Source organism: Peromyscus leucopus, chromosome 18 (genome assembly GCF_004664715.2).
Source record: "Peromyscus leucopus breed LL Stock chromosome 18, UCI_PerLeu_2.1, whole genome shotgun sequence".
Lineage (NCBI taxonomy): Eukaryota > Metazoa > Chordata > Mammalia > Rodentia > Cricetidae > Peromyscus > Peromyscus leucopus.
In genome coordinates, this window is record NC_051078.1 from 1,713,479 (window position 1) to 1,737,065 (window position 23,587).

The 23,587-nt window shown below is 47.6% G+C and overlaps 1 protein-coding gene across 1 annotated transcript; it reads left to right on the forward strand.

Annotated features, from left to right (window-relative positions):
- The first annotated feature begins 487 nt into the window (after positions 1 to 487).
- Rab5b (RAB5B, member RAS oncogene family) lies at positions 488 to 23,077 on the forward strand. Its single transcript, XM_028855424.2, has 6 exons — positions 488 to 593; positions 13,001 to 13,255; positions 17,009 to 17,160; positions 17,364 to 17,486; positions 18,660 to 18,753; positions 20,658 to 23,077. The coding sequence occupies exons 2-6, from the start codon at positions 13,093 to 13,095 to the stop codon at positions 20,771 to 20,773; spliced, it is 648 nt and encodes a 215-aa protein (XP_028711257.1). The 5' UTR covers positions 488 to 593; positions 13,001 to 13,092; the 3' UTR covers positions 20,774 to 23,077.
- The last annotated feature ends 510 nt before the right edge of the window (positions 23,078 to 23,587 follow it).

Genomic DNA, 23,587 nt, shown 5'->3' on the forward strand with positions numbered 1-23,587 from the left:
GCCGTCACCTCCCGGGCTAGGATTAGACAGGCACGCCACACCACGCCCGGCCCAAAGCTTTTCCAGGGCGGCTTTGGCGCCCGCCTTGCCTGCCACTCAAGTTGGGAAACTTCCCAGGACTGGTTAAGATTTCCTTTTTACCCGCCTCCTTCGCTCACCTGATTAGATGTTTACGAGTCAAAAGGCGGGGGAGGGGTGTCACCGGTGTCGAGGTTTTATTGGCCGGCACAGGTGCCTGTCAGTGCTGCACCGCCCTCTTCCTCAGGCTCTCTCTCTCTAGTGGCTCCTCACTCCGTCCATCTTCAAGGCCTCCCGTCTAGGTATTGGCTTGCGACCTCGCCAATCAAACCTCTCGCCGTTAGTGGTTGGTGAGAGCTCCCCAAAGCCCGCCTTTCTCCCGAAGATTGGCGGCCGAGCGCGCACACGGCCCACCCTCCACGGGAGGCCGGTGATCTTGCGATTGGCTGGAGCCCTCGCCCCGGCCAGGAGGAGGCGGCGGCGGAGGAGGAGCAGGGGGCAGGAGGTTTGGTTGAGCCGCAGCTGTTTGTCTGTTCCACACAGGCTTGGGCCCGACGGGGGAGACGGAGCCCCAGGTACCGAGCTGATGGAGCCCGCGAGGGCAGAGGCGGAGGCGGCCCGGAGAGGAGCGCAGCCGGGCCTGCAGCACGGGCGGGTCGGGCCGGAGCCGGGGCCGGAGAGCCCCCCTGGAGCGGGCAGACGGGGCGGCCCCGGCAGGCCTAGTGGGGGCGCTGAGGAGGTGATCGGCAGGGCTGGGAGCCGAGCCGCCTAGTCGGGGAGGCGGCCGGGCGCCGGCACCCGCAGCCGGCGAGGACCCGGGCCGGCCTTGCTGGCCCCTCCGAGCCCCGCGGTGCGGAGGGAGGAGCTGGGGCCGGGGGCCCCGCCGGCGAGGGCGGGCAGAGCCCGTTTGGCAGGAGGTGTGGAGGGGTCGGCGCGACGCCCAGCCCCGAGGGTAGCCGAGGCGGGGTCTCTGGAGACGGCCAGGGTCGGGCGGTCGGGGCGTCGGGGCGGGAGGCATTCTTTCCGGGGAGGGAACTGGGGGCGCTCCGGTGCGGCCGAGAGGGCTTGGCTTGGTCTCGGTGGAGGGAGCGCCTGAGTCGATGAGGAATGCATTGCTGAGCTAGGTCGAAGTAGAGGGAAGTAGAGGCAGGCAGGGCCTGGTATCGGTTATGGGAACTTCTGGAACGATGGGGGGGCATGGCTCTGCGTCCTGGAGTTCCCTACTCTTGGATGTGGTGGTTTGAAGTTTTGGGGTACTCGAGGGGTAGGAATGAAGACAAAGGTAAAACCGTGTTCTCCGTGGCTCCAGGTTCAGCACCCCCGCAACAACTTTAGTTGGCCCTGGCCTCATAGCTGGTCTTGACTGCAGCTTGCTTTTTGTTTGTTTGGTTGGTAGTTGTGTTTTTGTTTGTTTGTTTTTTTTCCTATTGCATGTACTGAGAAAGAACTAAGAATTTGGGGGTGCTTTGCCCAGTCTTTCCCACTCCATAATGTGGTCTGGGTTGACTATTCTTAACTCTTCCATAAAATTGGGGGACTCTGTCATCTGCATGGAAAGAGGTTTAGCGACCCCCAGCCACCGAAAACATGGACCATGTTTGTTGAAACTTCTTTGAAGTTTCTGTGAAATGCTTGGGCATTTCCTAGGCAGTTAATGGAGGTCTCCAGGCCTGGACCTGTGAGGTGATATCCCTACGGGGATTTGGGGAAGAGTTGAGAAGTTCCCTCCCCGAAAGTTGGCATCCTTTTCCCTTTTCCCTTGTCCACTTCTTCAGGAGGCACTTTTGTGTGATTAGCTAGTTAGGTCAAACTCTGAGGTATAGGAAAGAAGGATTATAGAGAACGAAGATGGCTTTAAAATTTATTACGTGTGTGTGTGTGTGTGTGTGTGTGTGTGTGTATGTGTGTGTATAGATTAGATATATCTATACACATACACACATATGTGAATATATATATATATATATATATATATATATGAGAAGGGGGAGGTTTACTGGACTTGTCAGTTTGCCATATATCATCAGACCCTGTTGTTTTCTCCCTTAGGGGCCTACCTCCTCTTTCTTTTCTATACCAATGCTATTTATCACTGCATTTATTGCTATATTTACATATAAAATACATTTTACATATTTATATTTAATATAAAGTTATATTTAATTTTATGTGTATGTATGTGCACTATATGGATGCAGGAGCCCTCAGAGGTCAGAAAAGATATAGGATCCCCTGGAACTGGAGTTAGAGACAATTGTGAGCTGCCGTGTGAGCGCTGGGAACCTAGAACCCAGGTCCTCTGCAAGAGCAGCCAGTGCCCTTAACCACTGAGCCATCTCTCCAGCGTGTATCACTACATTTCTTAATTACCAAAGTAATATATACATATTGTAAAATGTTTAAGCTATACAGAAATAAAATCCGAGTCTTTCCACACATAACATTTCATTTAGGACGGTTAGAGATATTAAATAGGACTAACCTTTTTGTTGAGGGATGTGCCAGCAAAGATGGGTTTTTTTTTTCCTAAATTCTGTTCTGTCATTCCACAGTATTCTCCTCTTGGGTGATACTCTTTTATCGTCTATCAAATTCAGAACAAGCATAGAGCTGTCTCCGAGTTATCATTTGCCTTCTTCAGTACACACTCACACAGTCATGCACTGGGTAGCCTATAAACTGCCCGAATACACGAACAAAACTTTTTAATGGGCAGGAAGGAAACATTAAGGAAATCATTTTGTTTGGGACAGTTACTAGCATGTCTATCAGAGTGAAGAATCTGAAACGCCCAAATTTTCACAGTCTGTGACTGTTTCTTCCTTATCAGACAGAGTGATGGTTTTGGAAGAGGATCTTGTACCTGGCTTGTTACAGTGACCCAAGAAATTCCCATATGTCTCTGAATTTTAAATTGGGTTTCCTCCAAATTTAGAAGTACAGGAGACTTTTCATACTTCTACCTTATTAATTCAAGTTGACTCTTTTGACCTTTTGAAGCCGTCCAATGTGCTAATTGTACAGTGTCCAGCAAAACTTTTCTCACCTACACAGCCAGTCCTGGAGAAAACTGCTGGGTTGTGTCTGTGTATTCATCCTCTAATCTTTACCATCTTTAAACCCTGATCATATCCTGACCTATTCTGTGTGTCCCTCTGTGGGATTGTTGTGCCCCTCCTCCCCTTAGAAACTTCTTTCAGGAAAGGATTGGAAAGCTGGGCATGGTGGTACTTGCCTTTGATTCCAGCATTCAGGAGGCTAAAGCAGGGTCCTGAGTTCAAGGCCAGGCTAAGCTACACACAGCACTGTCACTACTGCCCAAAAGATTTTTTTAAAATCTGGGTTTTAGGATTATAGCCTAGTGGTAGAATGTATGATTAACATTTACCAGATCCTGGATACAGAGAGAATGAGAATAAAGGTTGTATCAGGAATTGCTCAAACTTAAGATGTAAATAATTCGTAATGACTTAAAATAATTATTTTCCAATGGCTTCTGCATATTTAGGGAGCTAAAGAGTGGACTCAACAGTGCAGAATTTCAAACACAGACCTGGAGTTAGAATGTGTGTGGAGATGAGGGCTTTTTCTCGTTGCCCCTGACATGCCCCATATCTTCTCTTACTTTGCTGTAGCACAGGGATTACTCCTTTCTGGTGTGCTTGTCTGGATGTGTTGTTATAAATTTGCCTTCTGAGAAGGACGCGCAGATGGGTAGGAGAGGCATCGGACACCGACTTCCTGATCCTAAGGCGGCGTTTCGGGGGAGCGGTCAGTGGTGTAGCTTGCCCAGCATGTGTGAAGCCAAGTATAACTGACGTGTGAAACAGTGAGCTTCAAGTAAGGAAATGCAGTGGCCGTCTGGGAGGAAGGATGCTCTAGAGCCACACATAATAATCTCCTGCTTCCCAAGAATATTTCAGGGAAGATTTAGTCATTTACTGAACAGTTACTGAAAAAGGAGCCGCCCAGATGAGTAAAGTAGACTTCTGGGCTGGAATGTAGCTTTGGTTTAGGGGTTGTGGGTACCTGGCTGTATGGTGGTATGACTTTCGTTTCTAAACTTGTTTCTCAGGCATAGGGGTAAACACAGGTATAATGACCCAAAGCTTTTTTTTTTTTTTTGGTTTTTCGAGACAGGGTTTCTCTGTATAGCTTTGCGCCTTTCCTGGAACTCACTTGGTAGCCCAGGTTGGCCTCGAACTCACAGAGATCCGCCTGGCTCTGCCTCTCGAGTGCTGGGATTAAAGGCGTGGGCCACCACCGCCCGGCTGACCCAAAGCTTTTTTAAAAACCTCGGAGAGTTTTGTTTTTAGGGCCTAGGGTTTGCCTACATGTTACAGAGTCACATTGGGTGTGATTAGGCCTTGTGAGACATAGTAACAAGTGACAGGAAAAGCAGTCAGCCCGTAAGAATTACAACAGTATCTTGGGGCAGTCACAAAGCACCTAAGAGGAGGACTGTGTCTGAAGCCTGTCAGAAACTCCCTAAACTGAACTAAAATCTACCCAGTGCCACTGAAGGGGAGGAGTTGGTTGGGAAGGGTTACTTTGGCCTTAATTTCAGGAGCACTTAAAGAACAACTACTACTGCTCTGAAGATTTATGATTACATAATTTAAAAAAATCCACTTTTTGAGAAGTTAGTGATTTAGCAGCGCAAACAGATATAACTGTAATAGAAATGCAGTGTTGCTGGGGGGGGGGATGGCTCGGCAGGTGAGGGATTTGTCACTAAGCTTAATGAGGCAAGTTTGAGTCCCAGAACCCACAAAGGAGAAAAATCAGCTCCCAGAAGTTGTCCTCTGACCTCCACAAACGTACTGTGGCATTCAAGCACACACACACGTGTGCACACATGCACAACAAATGTTTAAAAGATTTTTAAAGAAATACAATTTTGATCTTCCTTTTTAAAAAATATGGCCGGGCAGTGGTGGCACACGCCTTTAATCCCAGCACTTGGGAGGCAGAGCCAGGTGGATCTCTGAGTTCGAGGCCAGCCTGGGCTACCAAGTGAGTCCCAGGAAAGGCACAAAGCTACACAGAGAAACCCTGTCTCGAAAAACAAAAAAAAAAAAAAAAAAAAAAGTGTGAATATATACATACTTATGTGTATGTTGTATATATTATCACCATGTATATACATGTATTTGTGTCTGTGTAAAAACAGTGAAGAATTAACACAGTAAAATACAGCATGCTGATCAAGCTCTCTATCACTGAGCTATATTTCCAGCTCTTAGTTTTACTTTTTCATTTTTTTTTAACTTTTTACTCTGAGACATGGTCCCACTAGGTTGCCCACACTGGTTTTAAATTTACTACCTAGGCAGGCCTAACGTTTTTAGAAATTCATTTATTTTTATCTTATGTGAATGGGTGTTATACCTACATGTATGTATGTATACTACAAGCCTACCTGGTGCCTCTGTAGGTCAAAATAGGTTGTCTGCTCCTTACAACTGGAGTTATACTTGTAAGAACCCAGGTCCTCAGCAAGAGGTCTAGTGCTCAGCCATCTCTCTGGCCTCTCAGTCTTGGTCTTAATTAGCTTTTCTTTGGGACTGTAGAGCAATAATGAGTTTTGCTGTAGTAAGAAGATAATTACGCAGTTTCACAGGTGATGTTTGTACTCAACCCTATAAGTTTGGGTTTTGCTAAGCAGACAGATTAAGGAATGGCATTCTAATCTTTCCCAGGTCAATAATAGGGAGTTAGCACTACCATGCTGATAGGCGATAAGCATGCTCTTTGCCTTTTGGAGGAATACAGGGGGACATGGAGGAGGCAGAGCTCTTGAGCCAGTGACTCACGGGGTAATACTAACCAGCAGAATTAAAGAGCTGAGCTAAGTAGTGCAAATCTCAGTTCAAGATTTTGGTGATTTGGGTCTAAACCAGGTTGGAAAAGAAATGATGGCATCTGTTGGCTTCTGTCCCATCTTCCTTTGGAAAAGCTCACCAGGTCCCACAGATTGCCAGTGTCCCTTTTGCCAGCTGTCCAGGCAGGCCTGACACAGAGGAGTAGTGGTCATCCTGTGGGAACAGTGTGAGACTAGATCTAGGGAAAGCCTGCTTTCCCAACGTGTTTTCAGTTCCAGGACCAGCACTTCCTGAAGCTGAACTGAGGCAGAAGCTCTATCCAGTGTACGCTCATATTTGTATTTTGGTACCCTCTTCAAGCTAAGCATTTCCTGATTCCTTGAGAAGTACAGTGGAGGGGTTGGGACTTCTGAAGACTTAATTTTGATCCTTAAAACTCATGTAAAAAAAAAGAAAGAAAAACTGGCACACACTTGTAATCCCAGCACTGGAGAGGTGTAGACATAGGAAAGTCCTGAGGCTCACTGGCCGTCCGTCTAACCTAGCCTAACTGGTAAGCCAGCAAGAGACCCTGTTTCAAAAAACCAGATGGACAGTGCAGGAGGTCACCATGTGCATGCTTGTGTACAGGTTCAGTAGAGCTGGTGTGGGGGCGACTTTAATCCCCGCACTTGGGAGGCAGAGGCAGGCAAATCTGAATTTGAAGCCAGCCTGGGCTACAAAGTGATTTCCTTCCCTTTTTTTTTTTAAAAAAAAATCCTGGCATGATCAGACACTAGATGGCCTGGGAATTGAACCCAGGTCCTCTAGATCATCGGTCACTGCCTTAACCGCTGAGCCACCTCTACAACTACAAAGTGATTTCCATGCCAGCCTGTCTTCAGCAACCACAGAAAGTACAGTAGAGCTGGGTGTAGTGGTTTACATCATAATCCCAGTGTCTGGGCAGCTGAGACCAGAGTATCACTACAAGTATAAGACTGTCTTGTCTCCAAAAATGTTTAAAAACAAAATACAGTGAAGGAAAGCCAAGTCAAGTGGTACATGTCTGTAATCCCAGCACATAGAAGGCAAAAGCAGGTGGATTTTTCTGTTGTTTTATTCTTCGAGACAGGGTCTCTCTGTGTAGCCCTGGCTGTCCTGGAACTCACTCTGTAGACCAGGCTGGCTTCAAACTCACAGAGATCCGCCTGCCTCTGCCTCCTGAGTGCTGGGATTAAAGGCCACTGCCCAGCTAACAGATGGATTTTGAGTTGAAGACCAACCTAGGATACACAGCCACAGCCAAACAGTCTCTCAAATAAATAAATAAAATAAGGTGGGGAAAAAAAGAAAGGAAAAAGTATAGTGGTATAAGGGGGAGAAATACTGTTTAGCTGGCTATACTTAAATTTCTTTAGAGATGGTTTCTTTTTATAACAGTTCTGGCTGCCCTGGAACTCACAGAGATCTGCCTGCTGCTGCCTCCTGAGTGCTGGGATTGAAGATGTGAGCCACCACTCCCCAGCCTGTCTGGCTATACTTCATGCCTGACAGATTGACTTACTTTACGAGCCTCGATTTCCTTACTTCTAAAGTAGAGGCAGACTGTCTGAAGTATGGATTGGCTCTTATCTGGGTGACTGGCCTTACAGGGCTGTCATTTCGGACTGAGCAGAGTGTGGTGGCCATGTACTGGGAACTCTTGTTTATCGAGAGATGCTAGACCTCTAGACGTTTTACATACTTAGTGTAATTCCGCTAAGTTGGAGCAAGTCAAGGGGACCTGAGGAATGCAGTCTTGGTCTAGTTGGTACTGGCAGGCTAAGAAACTTTTCCTGTTACATCATCGTGTCGCTGCCCGGTGGTGGCCTGTGGACAGACCCCAATCCTCCCAAGTTAAGGATGTTTCATATGCCCCTCCTGTCTGTGGAGCTGCCTGTTCTTTCCATGTAACCCTGGCTGGGCTAGAACTCAGGAGACCGGGTTGGCTGTCAATTTGTATTTTTTATTTTTTCAGACAAGATCTCACTGTGTAGCCTTGGCTGGCCTGGAATTCACAGAGATCCACCTGTCTCTGACTCACCTGTGCTGGAATTAAAGATGGATGCCACCACACCCTGCCTGACTTTGAATTTACGATCCTCTTGCCTCTGCCTCCTGTGTGTTGGGATAACAGATAGGCACTGCTGTACTCGGCTTTGTTGTCTGTTTTGTTTTTAGACAGATTCTCACTCATTGTGTAGCCCTGATTGGCCCTGAACTCTCAGCATCCTCCTGTCACTGTCCTGAGTGCCGGGATCGTCTGCTTGACCCTGTAGGCCCTCAGCTGCACTTCTGAGGAAGTTAAACTTGGTTGCTTCTGCTCTGCATGGAAAGTGGCCTCAGGTTGGAAGGTGGTGAAGGTGAGGCACCTGCTGCTTTGCCGTGGGGTGACCTCGTCTACCCTTGGACGTGTTTGTAGATCTTAGCAGGCAGCATGTGATACCCTTGACTGGAGAACAGCCCTCTCTCCAGGACCTTGTTCTAACTGTGAGGGAGGAAGGTGACACCCACCTCGCCAGCCACAGCCAATCAACCCTGGAGGTTGATGGATGATTCGTTACAGCCAGAACACTGTTACTTCTTTTTTCTTTGTCTTTAAGTGGATCATCTGCCCATTGTCAACTCTTAGCCCACTCCCCACCCCCAAAAAACCCACACACAACTGAGAATGATGTTGCAGGCCTGTAATCCCCGAACTCAGGAGTCAGGCAGGGCAGCTTGGGCTGCATAATAAGATCCCCACTCAAAATAAATAGGGGAGGAGATAGCTCAGCGGTTCTGAGCAGAGGACCCAGGTTCAGTTCCAACCTCACAGTCATCCGTAACTCTAGTTCTGGAGGAGCTGATGCCTATTTCTGACTTCCAAAGGTACCAGGAATACGTATGGTATACATACATACATACATACATACATACATACAGGCAAAACATTGAACACAAAATAAAAAGAAAATCTTAAAAAAAAAAAAAGCCAGACCTGGTGGTGCATACCTTTAATTCCAGCACTGGAGTGTGGGAAAGGGGACACGCAAGCGCGCATGCATGGATGCATGCAAGCACACACGCAATTGCGTACAGGTGTCCATGGAGGCTAGGGACATTGCATCACCCGAAACTGGAGTTACTGGTAGTTGTGAGCCACCCAGCATGGGTGCTAAGAACTGAACTTGGATCCTCTTGAAGATCAGTACATACTCTTAACTGCAGAGCCACCTCTGCAGCCCCGAAAGTTTGGTTGTCTTAGGTTTTAATTAAAAATTTAACCTTTATTTTTATTTTATGTGTGTGGGTATTCTGTCTGCATGTATGTCTTTGTACTCCATATATACAGTGCCCTCAGAGGCCAGAGGAGGGTGTTGGATTCCCTAGGACTAGAGTTACAGAGCCACAGTGTAGGTGCTGGGAATCAAACCTGGGTCCTCAGGAAGAGCAACCAGTGTTAACTGCTAAGCCGTCTCCATCACACAGGGTCTTACTATGTAGTCTAGGCTAGCCTCGGTCTCATTCTCTGGCCTCAGACTCCCAAATCCTAGGATTACAGGCATGTGTGATCATGCTGAACTTGAATCTTACATGTCTATTCTTCTGATCTTTGAGACTAGTTATTGCATTTAAAAATGATGTTTTTATAATCATGAGATTAATGATGGTTTATAGATTGGGTTGCCCCTCAGTTACAGATTGCTGAGGTCACATATTGAAGTGAGAGGTAGTCTTTTCTAACTCAGTAGTTATTAATCTCCAACCACCCAAGGTTGCTTAGAGGCAAGAAAGTTTGGTGGCCTGTGAGCCATTGCTTGACTTCAATCTCTGGGATAACAAGGACTCTGTGACCCAAGTGTTCTCAGGATTCTTCTCACTCTCCCCCGTGCGCCTGCTGTAAGAATTCACTCTGTCTTAGTGCCGTGCTTTCATAGTTTACAAAAGAAACATTGAGGCTTAATGTTCTTCCCCTTGGATCATATGCTTTGAAATTGATAAAGTATGAGGGAATGACTAGAAACTTTTCGTGTGTGTGTGTGTGTGTGTGTGTGTGTGTGTGTGTGTGTGTGTGTGTACACGGGGCCAGAGAAAGAGATAGAGAGACGGAGGTCACCTAGACTGCTCTTGAAATATATGTGTCATTGCTTTATGTATTTTTAATTTTTATTAGATTTGTGTGTGTGTGTGTGTGTGTGTGTGTGTGTGTATACACGTACAAGTGCATGTAGGTCACAGCAACTTGTGGGAGTTGGTTCTCTCTGCCACATGGGTTACAGGGATCAAGCTTTCGTTTGTCAGGCTTATGGGCGAGGGCCCACTGAGCCACCTCACCATACAATTTCATTTTTATTTTATTTATTACTGTGTGAGGGTGTGCATGTGTATAATGTGTGTGTGAGAGAGTGCCATGACTCACAAATAGAGATCAGAGACAACTTTTGGGTCCATTCTCTCCTTCCACTGGGGGTTCCGAGGATTGGACTCAGGTCACTAAGGCTTTTCCCCACTGAGCCATATCTCTGGCTCTTGCCATCTGTTTTGAAATTTAGATGTATAGTTCCTTCTCTCTTCCTAGAAGGTATTGAATATGTACCACAGAAAGATGTTTTTAGAAATAATTCATTCTCAGATACCTTTTTTAAAAAATACTTTTATTTTTTCTTTTTGAGGCAGGGTCACTTGTTGCCAAGGCAGACCTCAAACTCAAATTCCTTATGTAGCTGACAGTGATCTTGACTCCTCTTGCCTTCACCTCCCAAGTTCTGGGATTACAGCCATTTGCTACCTCACCCAACACAGATTTCTCAAATGTTTGTAGAACTCTGGAAATTAAAGCATATTCATTCTTGGTTATCTTCACCGGTCTTCCCCTCCCCAAACACACTTACTAGATAAACTGAGGTTCAGAAGCCTAGGTGAGAAACTGAAGTCTCGGTGGCTTGAGTCACAGCAGAACAGAGGGCTCGGACTCACCCCGTGACAACGGCCCGACTTTACGTGCCGTGCCGGGTTGTTTTTTACCTTAATGATTGCTCTATTACAGAAGCAAGGTTGAGGAATCTTCTGCCCCCGGGAGCCTCTGTATTCAGTTCTCATCTAAATGGCATCTAAATTGGTTCAATAACAATGATAGCGATAGGCTGGCCAGAGAGAACTCCATTCCACCCCTCAGATTTCAAGATCACTAATGGTGTACAGCCCACAGTTCGAGACAGACTGCACAGTTGGTTAAGAAGCAAATTAATTCTGATTTGCAGTAACAGTTTTCAGATTTCTTGGGATAATTAATTGTGTGTGTCCATGTGTGTAGGTACGCCCACACATACATGTGGAAGCCAGGTTAATCTGGAACTTGTGTGTAGCCCAGGCTGGCCTCTGCCTCTCAGATGTGCAACACCACACCCAGCCAGAGTATAAGTCTCTAGAAGAGTGGGGGATGAGGAGGGCAGCAAGATGGCTTAGCAGGTAAGACTCCTGTTAAAGCCAGGCAACCCGAGTTCAATCCCTGGAACCCATGTGGTAGGAGAGAACAAACTCATGCAAATTGTCTTCTGACCGCCACACACACACCATGAGTGATTTAAAAGCTGTTGTTGCTGTTGCTGTTGCTGTTGTTTTGTTTTTCGAGACAGGGTTTCTCTGTGTAACAGCTCTGGCTGTCCTGGAACTCTGTAGACCAGGCTGGCCTCTGCCTCCTGAGTGTTGTCGATTTAGAAATCTTTTAATGATACTGTGTCAGGATTACTAGGACTGGTGGTGTAGTCTACACAGGGTCACAGTGATTTGTCATTCGTCCTCTGCTGACTTCCTTTTTACCCTTCCCCTTTATTTCTATATATCTTTTTCATATCTTGGATGCTCTGCAGGAATATATTAATAATTAGTATATGTGTAAATGTTATATATATATATATATATACATACATACATACATACATACATACATACATACAGGCACAGAATCAAGATATCAGAAAAAAATCAAGGTATGGTGGTCCGCACCTGAATTCCCATAGATGAGGCCAGCCTAGGCTACATACTAAGCACCACACTAACTATATCGTGAGATCCTAGCTAAGAAAACTGAAGTGGGGTGTAGCTCAGCAGTAAATTCTTGTCCCGCTTGTATCCCCAGAACCAACAAAAAAAGAAGAGGAAAAGAAAAAGACGCCCATAGCATACGGGGTGTCTGGTGTACCTGTGGTTGGACAGGCCGACTAAAGTTTGAGTTTGCTGTGACTCAGAAAAAAAATCTGAAGACATGGTGGGGAATTAAAAATCTTTTCAGTTGCCGCTTCAGCTCCCTTGTCTGTTACACTCTGGTGGAGCAGTCTTTTTGTAGATGCAGTTCGTTGTGTGTTTCATGATCCTCCTGCCTCTGCCTCCCGAATGCTGGGATTACAGATAGACATCACCACACTCGCCCAAAGCAGTTCTCGTTTTGCTGTCTACCACCCTACACTGAATGTCAGCTGTCTAGGACCTCATCAGAAGTGTGAGTGACCTTTTGGTGTTGGATAATTGCCAGACCAAGCTCTAGGAACAAGGAAATGAAGAGATTCTGTTCTTATCTGAAACGTGACTTGGCACACCTGTGGTCGCAGCACTCTGAAGAAGATCAGGGAGATGACAGTGATTTCAAGAGCAGCGTGGTCTGCAGAACAGTGCAGTGAGATCCTGTATCAGAAAACCAAAGCAAGCTGGGCATAGGGAGCATGTGGGCCTGCAATTGTAGCACTTAGGGGAGGTGAAGGCAGAAGGATCAGGAAGGGGGGGTTCAGGTCACCAGAGCTCTCTAGAAACCCTGTTGAGTATGGTGGGTCATGCCTCTATTCACAGAACTTGAGAGACTGAGGCAGGAAAATTGTTCCAAAGCCAACCTGGGCTATAGACCAAAGTTTTTAGACCATTTCATAAAACAAAGCAAAAAAGCTGGGCTGTGGTGGTGCACATCTTTAATCCCAGCACTCAGGAGGCAGAGGCAGGCGGATCTCTGTGAGTTCAAGGCCAGCCTGGTCTACAGCGTGAGATCCAGAACAGCCAGGGTTACACAGAGAAACCCTGTCTCGAAAAACAAAAATTGCTAAAGGGGAAAAATGGCTGCAGACTCGGTGGTCCTGCGTCTAATTTTATCCACTTCTTCCCTACAGGACTGCTGGAGCCTGGAAGCCCCTCCCCTCCCCTCCCCCTTTGCCGCTTTGTGGCACCCCTCCCTCCACCCTGCCCTACTGATAACCTGGCTATGACTAGCAGAAGTACAGCCAGGCCCAATGGGCAGCCCCAGGCCAGCAAAATATGCCAGTTCAAATTGGTCCTGCTGGGAGAGTCTGCAGTGGGGAAATCTAGCCTGGTGTTGCGTTTCGTCAAAGGGCAGTTCCACGAGTACCAGGAAAGCACCATTGGAGGTGAGTTCAGTCCTTAGCGGGGTGGAAGGAACATCCAGAACTTGACTGTGGAATTAACCCTGCAGGAAGATCAGGTGTTCAAGACCATCCTTAACGATACAGAGTTTGAGGCCAGCCTGGCCTACAATTAAAAAAGAAAAGCAAAACCAGGCCAAGCATGGTGGCGCACGCCTTTAATCCCAGCACTCAGGAGGCAGAAGTAAACAGATCTCTGTGTGTTTGAGGCCAGCCTGGACTCTATAGTAAGTATAGTTATGTACTATGTACATATATGTATAGGCTATGTAGAGAGACCCTGCCTCAAAATCAATCAATCAATCAAAATAAATCACAAGTAAAAGCTGGGCCTGGTAGCTAGTGCCTCTAATCATAGTTTTCAAGAGACCGAGACAGGGAGGTTGCTGCCGGCGGGTGAAGGCCAGGGATATTGCCTGGCTTTGTACCTTTTCTCTTTTTTCCCAGTGTAGTCTTGACTATCCTGGAACTCTCTTTGTAGACCAGGCTGGCCTCAAACTCAGACATCCGCCTGCTCTGCTTCCCGAGTGCTGGGACTAAAGGTGTGCGCCACCACCCCCCAGCTGCTTTTACCTTTTCACATAATCCTGCAACAGGTCCAGGACACTTGTCCAGGGAAGGAATGATGTAGTTCTTCTAAGAGGTTTTGTTGCAGTTTTTAGTTTATTTTCCTCTTTTGTGTACAATGTCTTGCCTGCTCCTGTGTCTGTGCACCACTCTCGTGACTGGTACTCATCTGGGCCAGAAGGGGGCTGGATCCCCTGGAACTGGAGTGACAGGTGGTTGTGGGCCGTGCTGTGGGTGGTAGGAACTGAACCCCGATGCTCTGGAAGGGCAGCTAGTGCTCTTGACCCCTGGGCCCTCTCTCCACCCTACACTCTCCTACCACACCCCACATGTTGAATAAATGCCCTGCTTTGAATTAGTGCCAAGAAAGAAGGTCGCAAACATGGAAAAGGCAGATGCTCCCATGGACTACATAGTAAGTCCAGCCAGCCTGGACCACAGAGTAAGATTCTGTTTCAGAGAAGAAAAAAAATTGTCAGAATGCCAAAAATTAGATATATGTGTGTTCATACTTCTGGAAAAAAGGTTTTCTAGAAAAAATAATCTTTATACATCAAGAAAATTTTCTGCCTTACTCCTCCCTATCATTTATTTTTATTTATATTTTTGTGTGGTTTTTGGTTTTTCAAGACAGGGTTTCTCTGTGTAATAGCCCTCGCTGTCCTGGAACTCGCTTTATAGACCAGGCTGGCCTCAAACTCACAGAGATGCACCTGCCTCTGCCTCCCGAGTGCTGGGATTAAAGGTACCACTGCCAGGCTCTTCCCTATCATCTTAATGCCAGTGAAGTTCCATTGAGTGACATCAGGAGAGATAAAATTAGATCAGGGTGACATGGGAACACTCTGGAAGCTAAGGTAGGGGACTACTTCACGTTTCCGGTTAGCCTGAGGCCACCTAACAAGACCTGTGTCAGACACCCAGGGACTTGAGAGGTGACTGAGAAGTTAAAAGCACACATTTGTTTGGAGGGTAGGAGGGACAGACCCAAGTTTGGGCTGAGCAAGCCTCCTCAGGTGGCTCACAACCACCTGTAACTCCAGCCCCCAGGGATCTGATGCCTCTAGCACTGCCCACACAACACATGAAGTTTATAAAAACAGATATTTTAGAAACTTATATACATAATTTAAAATAAAGCCTTTAAAAACAAAACACTTAGGCCTATTGACACAGGCCTGTAATTTAAGCTCCTTGGTAGGCTAAGGCGGGAGGATCCAAGGTCAAAACTTGTATGTGTCACAGAGTGAGTTCCAGATCAGTCCTCATTACAAACAAGACCCTGAGAAGAAAAAGGATGAGGAACATAGCATGCATAGATTCATGTTCAGTCCCCAGGACCGTCCCACCAAAACTGTCAAATCCGTAATCGGATGGATCTCTTGATAAGCCACACCCACCTCCGTGTGCCCTTAAGCACTAGCACTCTTACTTAATAACCTTGTCTGTATTAAAACCCTTTCTAAGAAATGTTCGTGGGAATGCTGGGGAGATGGCCCAGTGGTTAAGTGAGCTGTTCTTTCAGAAGCTCGAATCCCCAGTGTGGATCATCAGGTGGGCAGCTCCAGGGGATCCCACGCCTCTTCTAATTTATGTAGGCATCTGCATTCCCATGCACATACCCATCATAGATACACAAATAAGTGGCGATTATTTTAAAAAGAAATAAAAATTGCCATTTTATGGGGGTTGGGGGCCGTGGTATATGGGCCAGCAAGATGGCTCACAAGGTAAAGATGCTTGCTATGCTGGCCTGAGGCCGCGGTTCAGTCCCAGAACCCATGGGAAGGAAGGGGAGGGAGAGAGCCAGCCCCACAGGATTGCACCTTGGAAGTGTGCTGTCCTAGCCCATCCTCCTCATCCTCCTCGTCCTCCTCGAGCTTTAAAGTCTTGTGGATTTGTTTGTTTGTTTAAGGCAGGGATCATGTAGCCCAGACTGGTGTAGCAGGAATGACCTTGTTTTCCTGATCCTCCTCCCTCTACTTCCCAAGCGCTAGAAAAACAGGTATGTCATGCCCTGAAAATATTCTCATTCTTTTTTTAGTTATTATTTTTATTACAGCATTTCTTTATGTAGCCCTGGCTGTCCTTAAACTCTGAAATCTTCCTGCCTCTGCCTCCCCGAGTGCTGGGCCACCGCCTAGCACTTCATTATTTCTTGCCCCTTAAGAAGGTTAGAACAAGCTGAGCAGTGGTAGTCAGTGGTGGCGCACACCTTTAATCCCAGCATTCGGGAGGCAGAGGCAGGCGGATCCCAGTGAGTTCAAGGCCAGCCTGGTCTATACAAAGTGAGTTCTCGGACAGCCAGAACTGTTACACAGAAAAACCCTGTCTGGAAAAACAAAACAAAAACAAACAAAAAAGTTAGAACAAGCCCAGTGGTGGTGATATGTACCTTTAATCCTAAGGAGGCAGAGGCAGGGGGATCTCTGTGAGGTTGAGGCCAGCCTGGTCTACAAAGTGAGTTCCAGGACAGCCAGAGCTGTTACACAGAGAAACCCTGTCTCAGAAAAGAAAACAAAAAAGGTTAGAACATGAATGACTGATGTCAGTGACAGGTGTACTCTCTATCCTTCACAACTTATGGTACTCACTGTTCCTTGGCTGGAAAACTTTTGTTTTCATGTATGTGTAACATGCATGCAGTGCCTGTGGAGGACACAAGAGAGGGTCCGGTCCCATGGACTGGAGTCAGAGACAGCTGTGAGCCGTGTGGTTGCTGGGATTGAACCCGGGTCCCCTGAGAGCAGCAGTGTCTTGACTGCTGACCCTTTTGTTTGTATTTAACCCCAGCACTGAGGAGGCGGAGGCAGGCGGGTCTCTGACTTCGAGGCCAGCTTTAACGAGTTCCAAGAGCCGGCACTACTATTGAGACCCTTCTTAAATGAATGAACAAACAAATACAGGATCTCACTTGCCCAGACTGGCCTCAAACTTGCTAAATAGCCAAATATGACCTTAAACTCCTGACTGACCCTCCTGCCTTCACCCACTAGTGTTCAGAGACCATCTTAATCCTGTTCCAGTATTCACACAGAAGGAGATTGCTAAGCCTGTAATTGACAGGCCTGGGTGGGGCCTGGTCTTAGAATGAGAAGAGATCATTTGAAGGGGAATAGGATCTTCCCATCCATCCTCCCACTTACAGCGTCTTCGTTTTCTTCTTCACAGCGGCCTTCCTCACCCAGTCTGTGTGTCTAGACGACACAACAGTCAAGTTTGAGATCTGGGACACAGCTGGGCAGGAGCGGTACCACAGCCTGGCCCCCATGTACTACAGGGGTGCCCAGGCGGCAATCGTGGTGTATGACATTACTAATCAGGTAAGTGGGCGTCTGCAGGAACTAAATTAGGTGGGGAGGAGGACACAGGTTCTAAAAGAGCAAAATAAAAGTACCAAGTCTGCTTCCAAGCACTAAGCCAGAGGAAGTAAATTATGAGGGGGGGCACCTGGAGGAGGATGGGTTGAGGGGATGACTGTGGGTCGGCACTCACTCCAGCTGTTCCCTCCTTCCTGTTGTCCTAGGAAACCTTTGCCCGGGCAAAGACCTGGGTGAAGGAGCTGCAGCGGCAGGCCAGCCCCAGCATTGTCATCGCCTTGGCGGGGAACAAAGCCGACCTCGCCAACAAGCGCATGGTGGAATACGAAGTAAGATGCCCAGAGCCCCTCCCTAACTAACACTCCCGCTCTAGAGGTGGGACCTCTTTTTTCCAAACCCGTCTCCTGAAAACCTCATGTTAGTCACTCATTGTCTCGAATCCTAACTGTACACCAAATTAGATACATCAGCACTGTGACCATAATGGCAGCCAGGAGACTTTAAAGGAATTAGGAGAAAATTGCAGATCAGAGGGTTAAGGAAATAACACTTGTAGGGTACCAGGGTAAAAACAGGAAGGAAGGAACAGTTAAATTTGAGGTAACAAACTATTTTCATGCCATAACCCAAATTCCAATCAGTTCACCCTTCTCCATAGTTAAGATCTCTCACACTGGGGAGGTGGCTCCAGTGTACAGTATCTGTGTGGTAAGCCTGAGGACTTGGGGTTCCCAGGACCACATGGGAAAGGCATGGTAAGGTAGCACATGCCTGCAATCTCAGTGCTGGGGATTGGAGACCGGAGCGTCTCAGGGACTTGCTGCCAGCTACTCTGGCTAAAACAGTGAGTTTCAAGTTCGGTGAGAGACATTATCTAAGTAATAAGGTGCTGGGCAGTGGTGACACACGCCTTCAATCCCAGCACTCAGGAGGCAGAGGACAGCCTGGTCTGTAGAAGTTCCAGGACAGCCAGGGCTGTTACACAGAGAAACTCTGTATCTAAAAAATAAATAAATAAATAAACAATAAGGTGGGGACTAGTAAGAGGTCTAGCAGGTAAAGTTGCAAGCCTGGAGACCTGAGTTCAATCCCTGGAATCTGCATAAAGGTGGAAGGAGAGAACCACCTCCATCATTGACTCTGACCTCCACCAGCACACCGTGGCCTTCAGGCCTGGATGTACAAACACATGCACACATGTACATGCATACAAACAGTGAATTGAAAAGATAAGATGAAAAGCAATTGAGGAAGATATCCAAAGTTAACCTCTGGCCTATACATGCATGCATGTGCACACATCTGAACGTGGATACACAAATAGATTCCTGACATCTCTTTGTTGAACTTAGTGGACATGGGTTTATTTTCAGGGAATAATTACCATATTACAGGTCTGGGACCAACTGGTACAAAGGGGCATTAAGAGGAGAGAAGGTAAAATATTCCCTCCAGAGTGCCGCAGGAGAGTAAAAAAGCAATACTACTTTCACCCTTTTTAGGAGGCTCAGGCATATGCAGATGACAACAGCTTATTATTTATGGAGACTTCCGCTAAGACGGCTATGAACGTGAATGATCTCTTCCTGGCAATAGGTAAGGTCAGAGTGGGCTGAGGTCTGTCTGTCTCCTCATCTAAATGTGTTTTTATAAATTACTGTAGGGATGGGGTTGGAGATGTAGCGTGGTGGTAGAGTACTTCATGGGAGGTGGAAGGCCCAAGGTTTAGTAACCCAGCACTGCAAAGAAGCAAAACAAGAAACACTTAAACCTAAAGCTGGGCATGGTGGTACATTCTTGTAATCTAGCACTTGGGAGGCCAAAACAGGAAGATTGCCACAGTCTGAAACTAACTGCACTAATAATCAGTACTAGGCCAGGGGTTCTCAATCTTCCTAACGCTGTGACCCTTTAATACAGTTCCTCATGTTGTGGTGACCCCAGCCATAAAATTACTTTGTTCTGTAATTTTGCTAATGTTTGAATCATGACGTAAATATCTGATATTCTACTTACAGATTGAGAACCACTGTACTAGGCCATAGCTGGGCATGGTGGTGCACACCTTTAATCCCTGCATTCAGGAGGCAGAGGCTGATCTCTGTGAGTTTGAGGCCAGCCTGGTCTGTATAATTCATTCCAGGACAGCCAGAGAGACCCTATCTCGGGAAAAAAGGAAGGAAGGAAGGAAAGAAAAAGAAAGAGGAAGAGAAGAAAAAAGATAGAAAAAATACTAGGCCAGCCAGGCCTATGTGTTGAGACTTGTCTCAAAAGGAAAAAAAGAAAAGCTGGGCAGTGGTGGCGCACACCTTTAAACCCAGCACTGGGGAGGCAGAGGCAAGTGGATCTCTGTGAGTTGGAGGCCAGTCTGGTCTACAGAGCAAGATCCAGAGAAACCCTGTCTTGAAAAACCAAAAGAAAAAGGGGGAAAAAGGCAAATCAAAACAAACTCTTCAAACTGGCCTGCGTACAAGCTCAGGTGGGGCAATGGCTGGAGCAGGAAGGTTGTGAGGACGGGGTGAAGCAGGAAGGTTGTGAGGACGGGGTGAAGCAGGGAGATTGTGAGGACGGGGTGAAGCAGGGAGATTGTGAGGATGGGGTGAAGCAGGGAGATTGTGAGGACGGGGTGAAGCAGGAAGGTTGTGAGGACGGGGTGAAGCAGGGAGATTGTGAGGACGGGGTGAAGCAGGGAGATTGTGAGGACGGGGTGAAGCAGGAAGGTTGTGAGGACAGGGTGAAGCGGGAAGGTTGTGAGGACGGGGTGAAGCAGGAAGGTTGTGAGGACGGGGTGAAGCGGGAAGGTTGTGAGGACGGGGTGAAGCACACCTATAATCACAAAACTTGGGAAATGGAGGAGAGGATCAGGTCATCCTTGAATGTTTGGCAAGTGTGAGACCAATCTGGGCTACATGAGACCTTGCTTAAAAAAGTGGGCTGGAGAGATGGCTCAGTGATGAAGAGTACATACTGCTTTTGCAGAGGACCTACAATTGTTTCCAGACACCCACACCAGGTAGCTCAAACCGCTCCAGCTCCAGAGGGTACGACAGCTCTGACCTCTGAGGGCGCCTGCGTTCATGTGCGCATACCCACTCACACACACATATAATTCAAAATAGAGTAAAAAAGGAACCAAGAGACAACAGTGGTGTGGTACTGTACACCTTGAATCCGACCGTCTGGGAGGCTGAGACCAGAAGGTGAAGAGTTTGAAGCTAATCTGGACTACAGAGTAAGAGAACCCAAGGTCAGGGGTAGAGCAGTGAGTTCCATCCCCAGCACCATCCAACAAGAGAATCTCCAGCTGTAGAGACAGCTTTTGTAACCTCCATCCTTTGGTGGCAGCTTAGCTCCTGTGTCCACTAGGTTTGCAAATCTTGTGCCCTCTTCAGATGATTATTTTAACCTGACTTGGCCCCCACTCAGTAGTCTTTTTGTTTGGGGAGGAATGTATATATGAGTAAAATCTGCCATGCTCTGTTCCATTCTCTTTATTGTAGCAAAGAAGTTGCCGAAGAGTGAGCCCCAGAACCTGGGCGGTGCGGCGGGCCGGAGTCGGGGCGTGGACCTCCACGAGCAGTCCCCGCAGAACAAGGGCCAGTGTTGTAGCAACTGAGGGGGCAGCAGCAGACACGTGTGGAGTGAGCACGAGAGCTAAAACATGACCTCTCCATCCCCACCCTCAGCACACAGCCCCCACGGTAACAGCACACTGAGCCCTGGCTCCCGAGGGCCGCCTCCTGGCAGCTCCGTCATGGCACTTTTTAACGCTTCAGCAACCAACACCGGGCAGCTGTTGCCACTACTATGCCCTGCTCTGGGGTTGGGGTCAGATCTCCCCAGGACCTTCCTTCCAAAACAAACTTTCTTCACTTCGTATTCTAGGTGCAAGACAGTGGCCTCCTCATTGTTACTCCCCGCCCGCCCTGTTCTTCCCAGTGTTGCAGGGAAGGCTTCTGTCTCCCACCTCTTCCCCCTCCATCACTCCCTGTTCTTGATCCTGTTTCCTCCTCTTCCCAAGATGATGGCAGTAAACCCAGGGACTGAGAAGGGAGACAGTGTGATTTGAGTTACAGTAAGGGCCCTGCAGGGACGGTAAGGCTCAGAGCAGGAGGGTAAGGAAACATTTCTTTTTTGTTTTATTTATCTGGTAGGAGTTTCTTGTCTGTGAGACACTGCAGCACCCGTGAGTTGGACTTGTGGAGGGTGACCCTGGGGAGGAGTGAGACTGGGGAGGCGAGTTATCAGCTAACTGGATCAAGGTTGAGGTGCAGTGTTCTTCTGTGCTTTGGAACTCGTCCCAAGGCTGTCTTCCCTCACCTGGCCTCTTAGGTAGTTCTCCGCACCCACTCACCCCACTCCAGTGTAGGGACTGGACCTCAGAGTGCTCCAAAGAATCTTCACTGGTTGCCTGCACCTCCCGTTCTGCTGTGGTCAGCCTGGAGGAGGCACCAGTTTCTGATACCACCCTCGGGTTTATACATAGGCATTCCCCACCCTGGCCTTGAGATGGCCTTCGCCCCAGACGCCATGCCCTGCCGTTTGCACTTTAATTGATGGTAGTTCAGTCGGGATACATGTTTTGTGGGGGTTTTGATTGATTGACCTGTCCTTCAGCCTTTTTAATTAAATGTAATCTACAGTGTATGAGGTTTGGGAGGCACTATAGAAAACAGTGTCAGCGACTGAAGCCCAGTGTGCACTGCTAGCATCCTCGGATTCGGGCGTCTGTTCCTGGGTATAGGTTTGTCTGAGCAGCTGGGGAGCGGCCTCAGTCTAGCAAGGCCGTGGTGGGGGAGTGAAGAGGGTCGGGCAGAGGGAGTGGTCTATCTTCCCAGGGTTCACACTCGACTTGCTGTATCTTACCTTGCCTTTTCTACTTCCCTGTAAATACTTAGTCTCGATTCTCACTGTGCAGTCTGTTCTGTCTCCTATGGCCCTGCTTTCCTCTCTGTTAGTATCTTGAGTTCCTCCTTCTCCTCCCCCTCAGTTAATCCGTGTACCACTAGGCTCCTGCCACAGAGGCCACTTGTTCTTTGACAGGCGCAGCTAGACTTGAAGGTGCCTCACCGCTGCCTTGTGTCATCAGAGGGCTTGGGTCCTTCCTGAGTCCTGGCCTCTGCATCCTTTGTTAGGTGTTTTAGGGTGTCTGTGGGAAGCCATCAAGGCAAGAGAGAACTCAGTTCTTTTGTGTGTTAGCCAGAATTTTGGGAAAATTTTCAGAAGAAAAGAAAAACCACAGTAACCTAGAGTTAGAACCTTTCTGTCCTTTGGCTTACAGACTGCCTTTTGTTCCAGAGCAGCTGAGGAATCCACGAAGCCAGGATCCTCAAGGACTCAGCTTAGGTTCTTCCACTTAGGCCTCAGTTCTCTTCCTTTTCCAGGGGCAGCCTTAGTTCTCACGGCCCGGAAGCACACGTTTCCAACTTTGTTTTCCTTGAACCTGTTAATCCCCAAAGCACCCAGGCGCATCCTGTTTACAAGTGGAGAATCTAGGGTGGCTTGTAGAAGTTTAATTCCTTCTCTGCAGTTTTTCCATGGGACAAAAGTGAAGATGTTTTAGTGCCTAGGGGCCGGGAAACCATTTCCCTAGGCTTTTTCCCTCCCTCCCTCTCTTAGGAACAGTATTGGCCTTAGCTCCTGGGCCTGGCTGCTGCCCCTCTTCTCCCACCAGCTCTTCTGCCTTCGTTGGAGCTCTGTTGGGCTTGAGGGTGTTTGTTGTTCTCTCCTGCCCTCCTGTTACCTTTTTTCTTTTGATCAATTTTTAGGGGGAGGGGTCATCTTTTTTTGCCTTTATTTTTCCTAAGAAAGGGTTCGCCTTTCTTTCCCTCTCCTTCTAACATAACAATCGTGGTAACAGAATGCAACTGCTGATTTATCGATGTATTTAATGTAAGTAAAAAAGGAAAAAAAGAAAGTACAGTGGACTGTTGTTTTGTTTTTACCATTTGTCTGCCTGATACTGAAAGGAAGCTGGGGGGGATGGGGGCGGGCGGCACACGCCTTTAATCCCAGGGCTCAGGAGGCAGAGGGGACAGACCTCTGAGTTCGAGGCCAGCCTGGTCTGCAGAGCAAGTTCCAGGACAGCCAGGGCTACACAGAGAAACCCTGCCTCGGAAACAAAAAATTGGGACAAAAGGGCCTAATGAAATCTCATGGACCCCTAACGTACCCTCCTCCCCATCTTGGCACCTCGTCATTTTCTCTGACCTTTTCTTGGACACTCAACCAATTTGGAAAATAACCTTTTTTTGTTTTGTGAACTGTTCTGCTCAAAGACACCGATAACTTACCCAGCGCAACTTATCTTTTTGTGTGCAGTGGTGTGGTCTGTGGATCTCTTGAACCGCTAAGACTGAAAGAAGAACGGCATGTCTAAACTGTTGGAAGAACTGTGCAATATTTTTTTTGCATTTTCCTAGGACTCATT

What these genes read in the sequence shown, in the direction of transcription:
- Rab5b (XM_028855424.2), top strand. Translation starts at nt 13,093, where the DNA reads ATGACTAGCAGAAGTACAGCCAGGCCCAATGGGCAGCCCCAGGCCAGC. An exon ending in CCAGGAAAGCACCATTGGAG is followed by an intron (nt 13,256 to 17,008) that starts GTGAGTTCAGTC and finishes TCTTCTTCACAG; the next exon opens with CGGCCTTCCTCACCCAGTCT. An exon ending in TGATCTCTTCCTGGCAATAG is followed by an intron (nt 18,754 to 20,657) that starts GTAAGGTCAGAG and finishes TCTTTATTGTAG; the next exon opens with CAAAGAAGTTGCCGAAGAGT.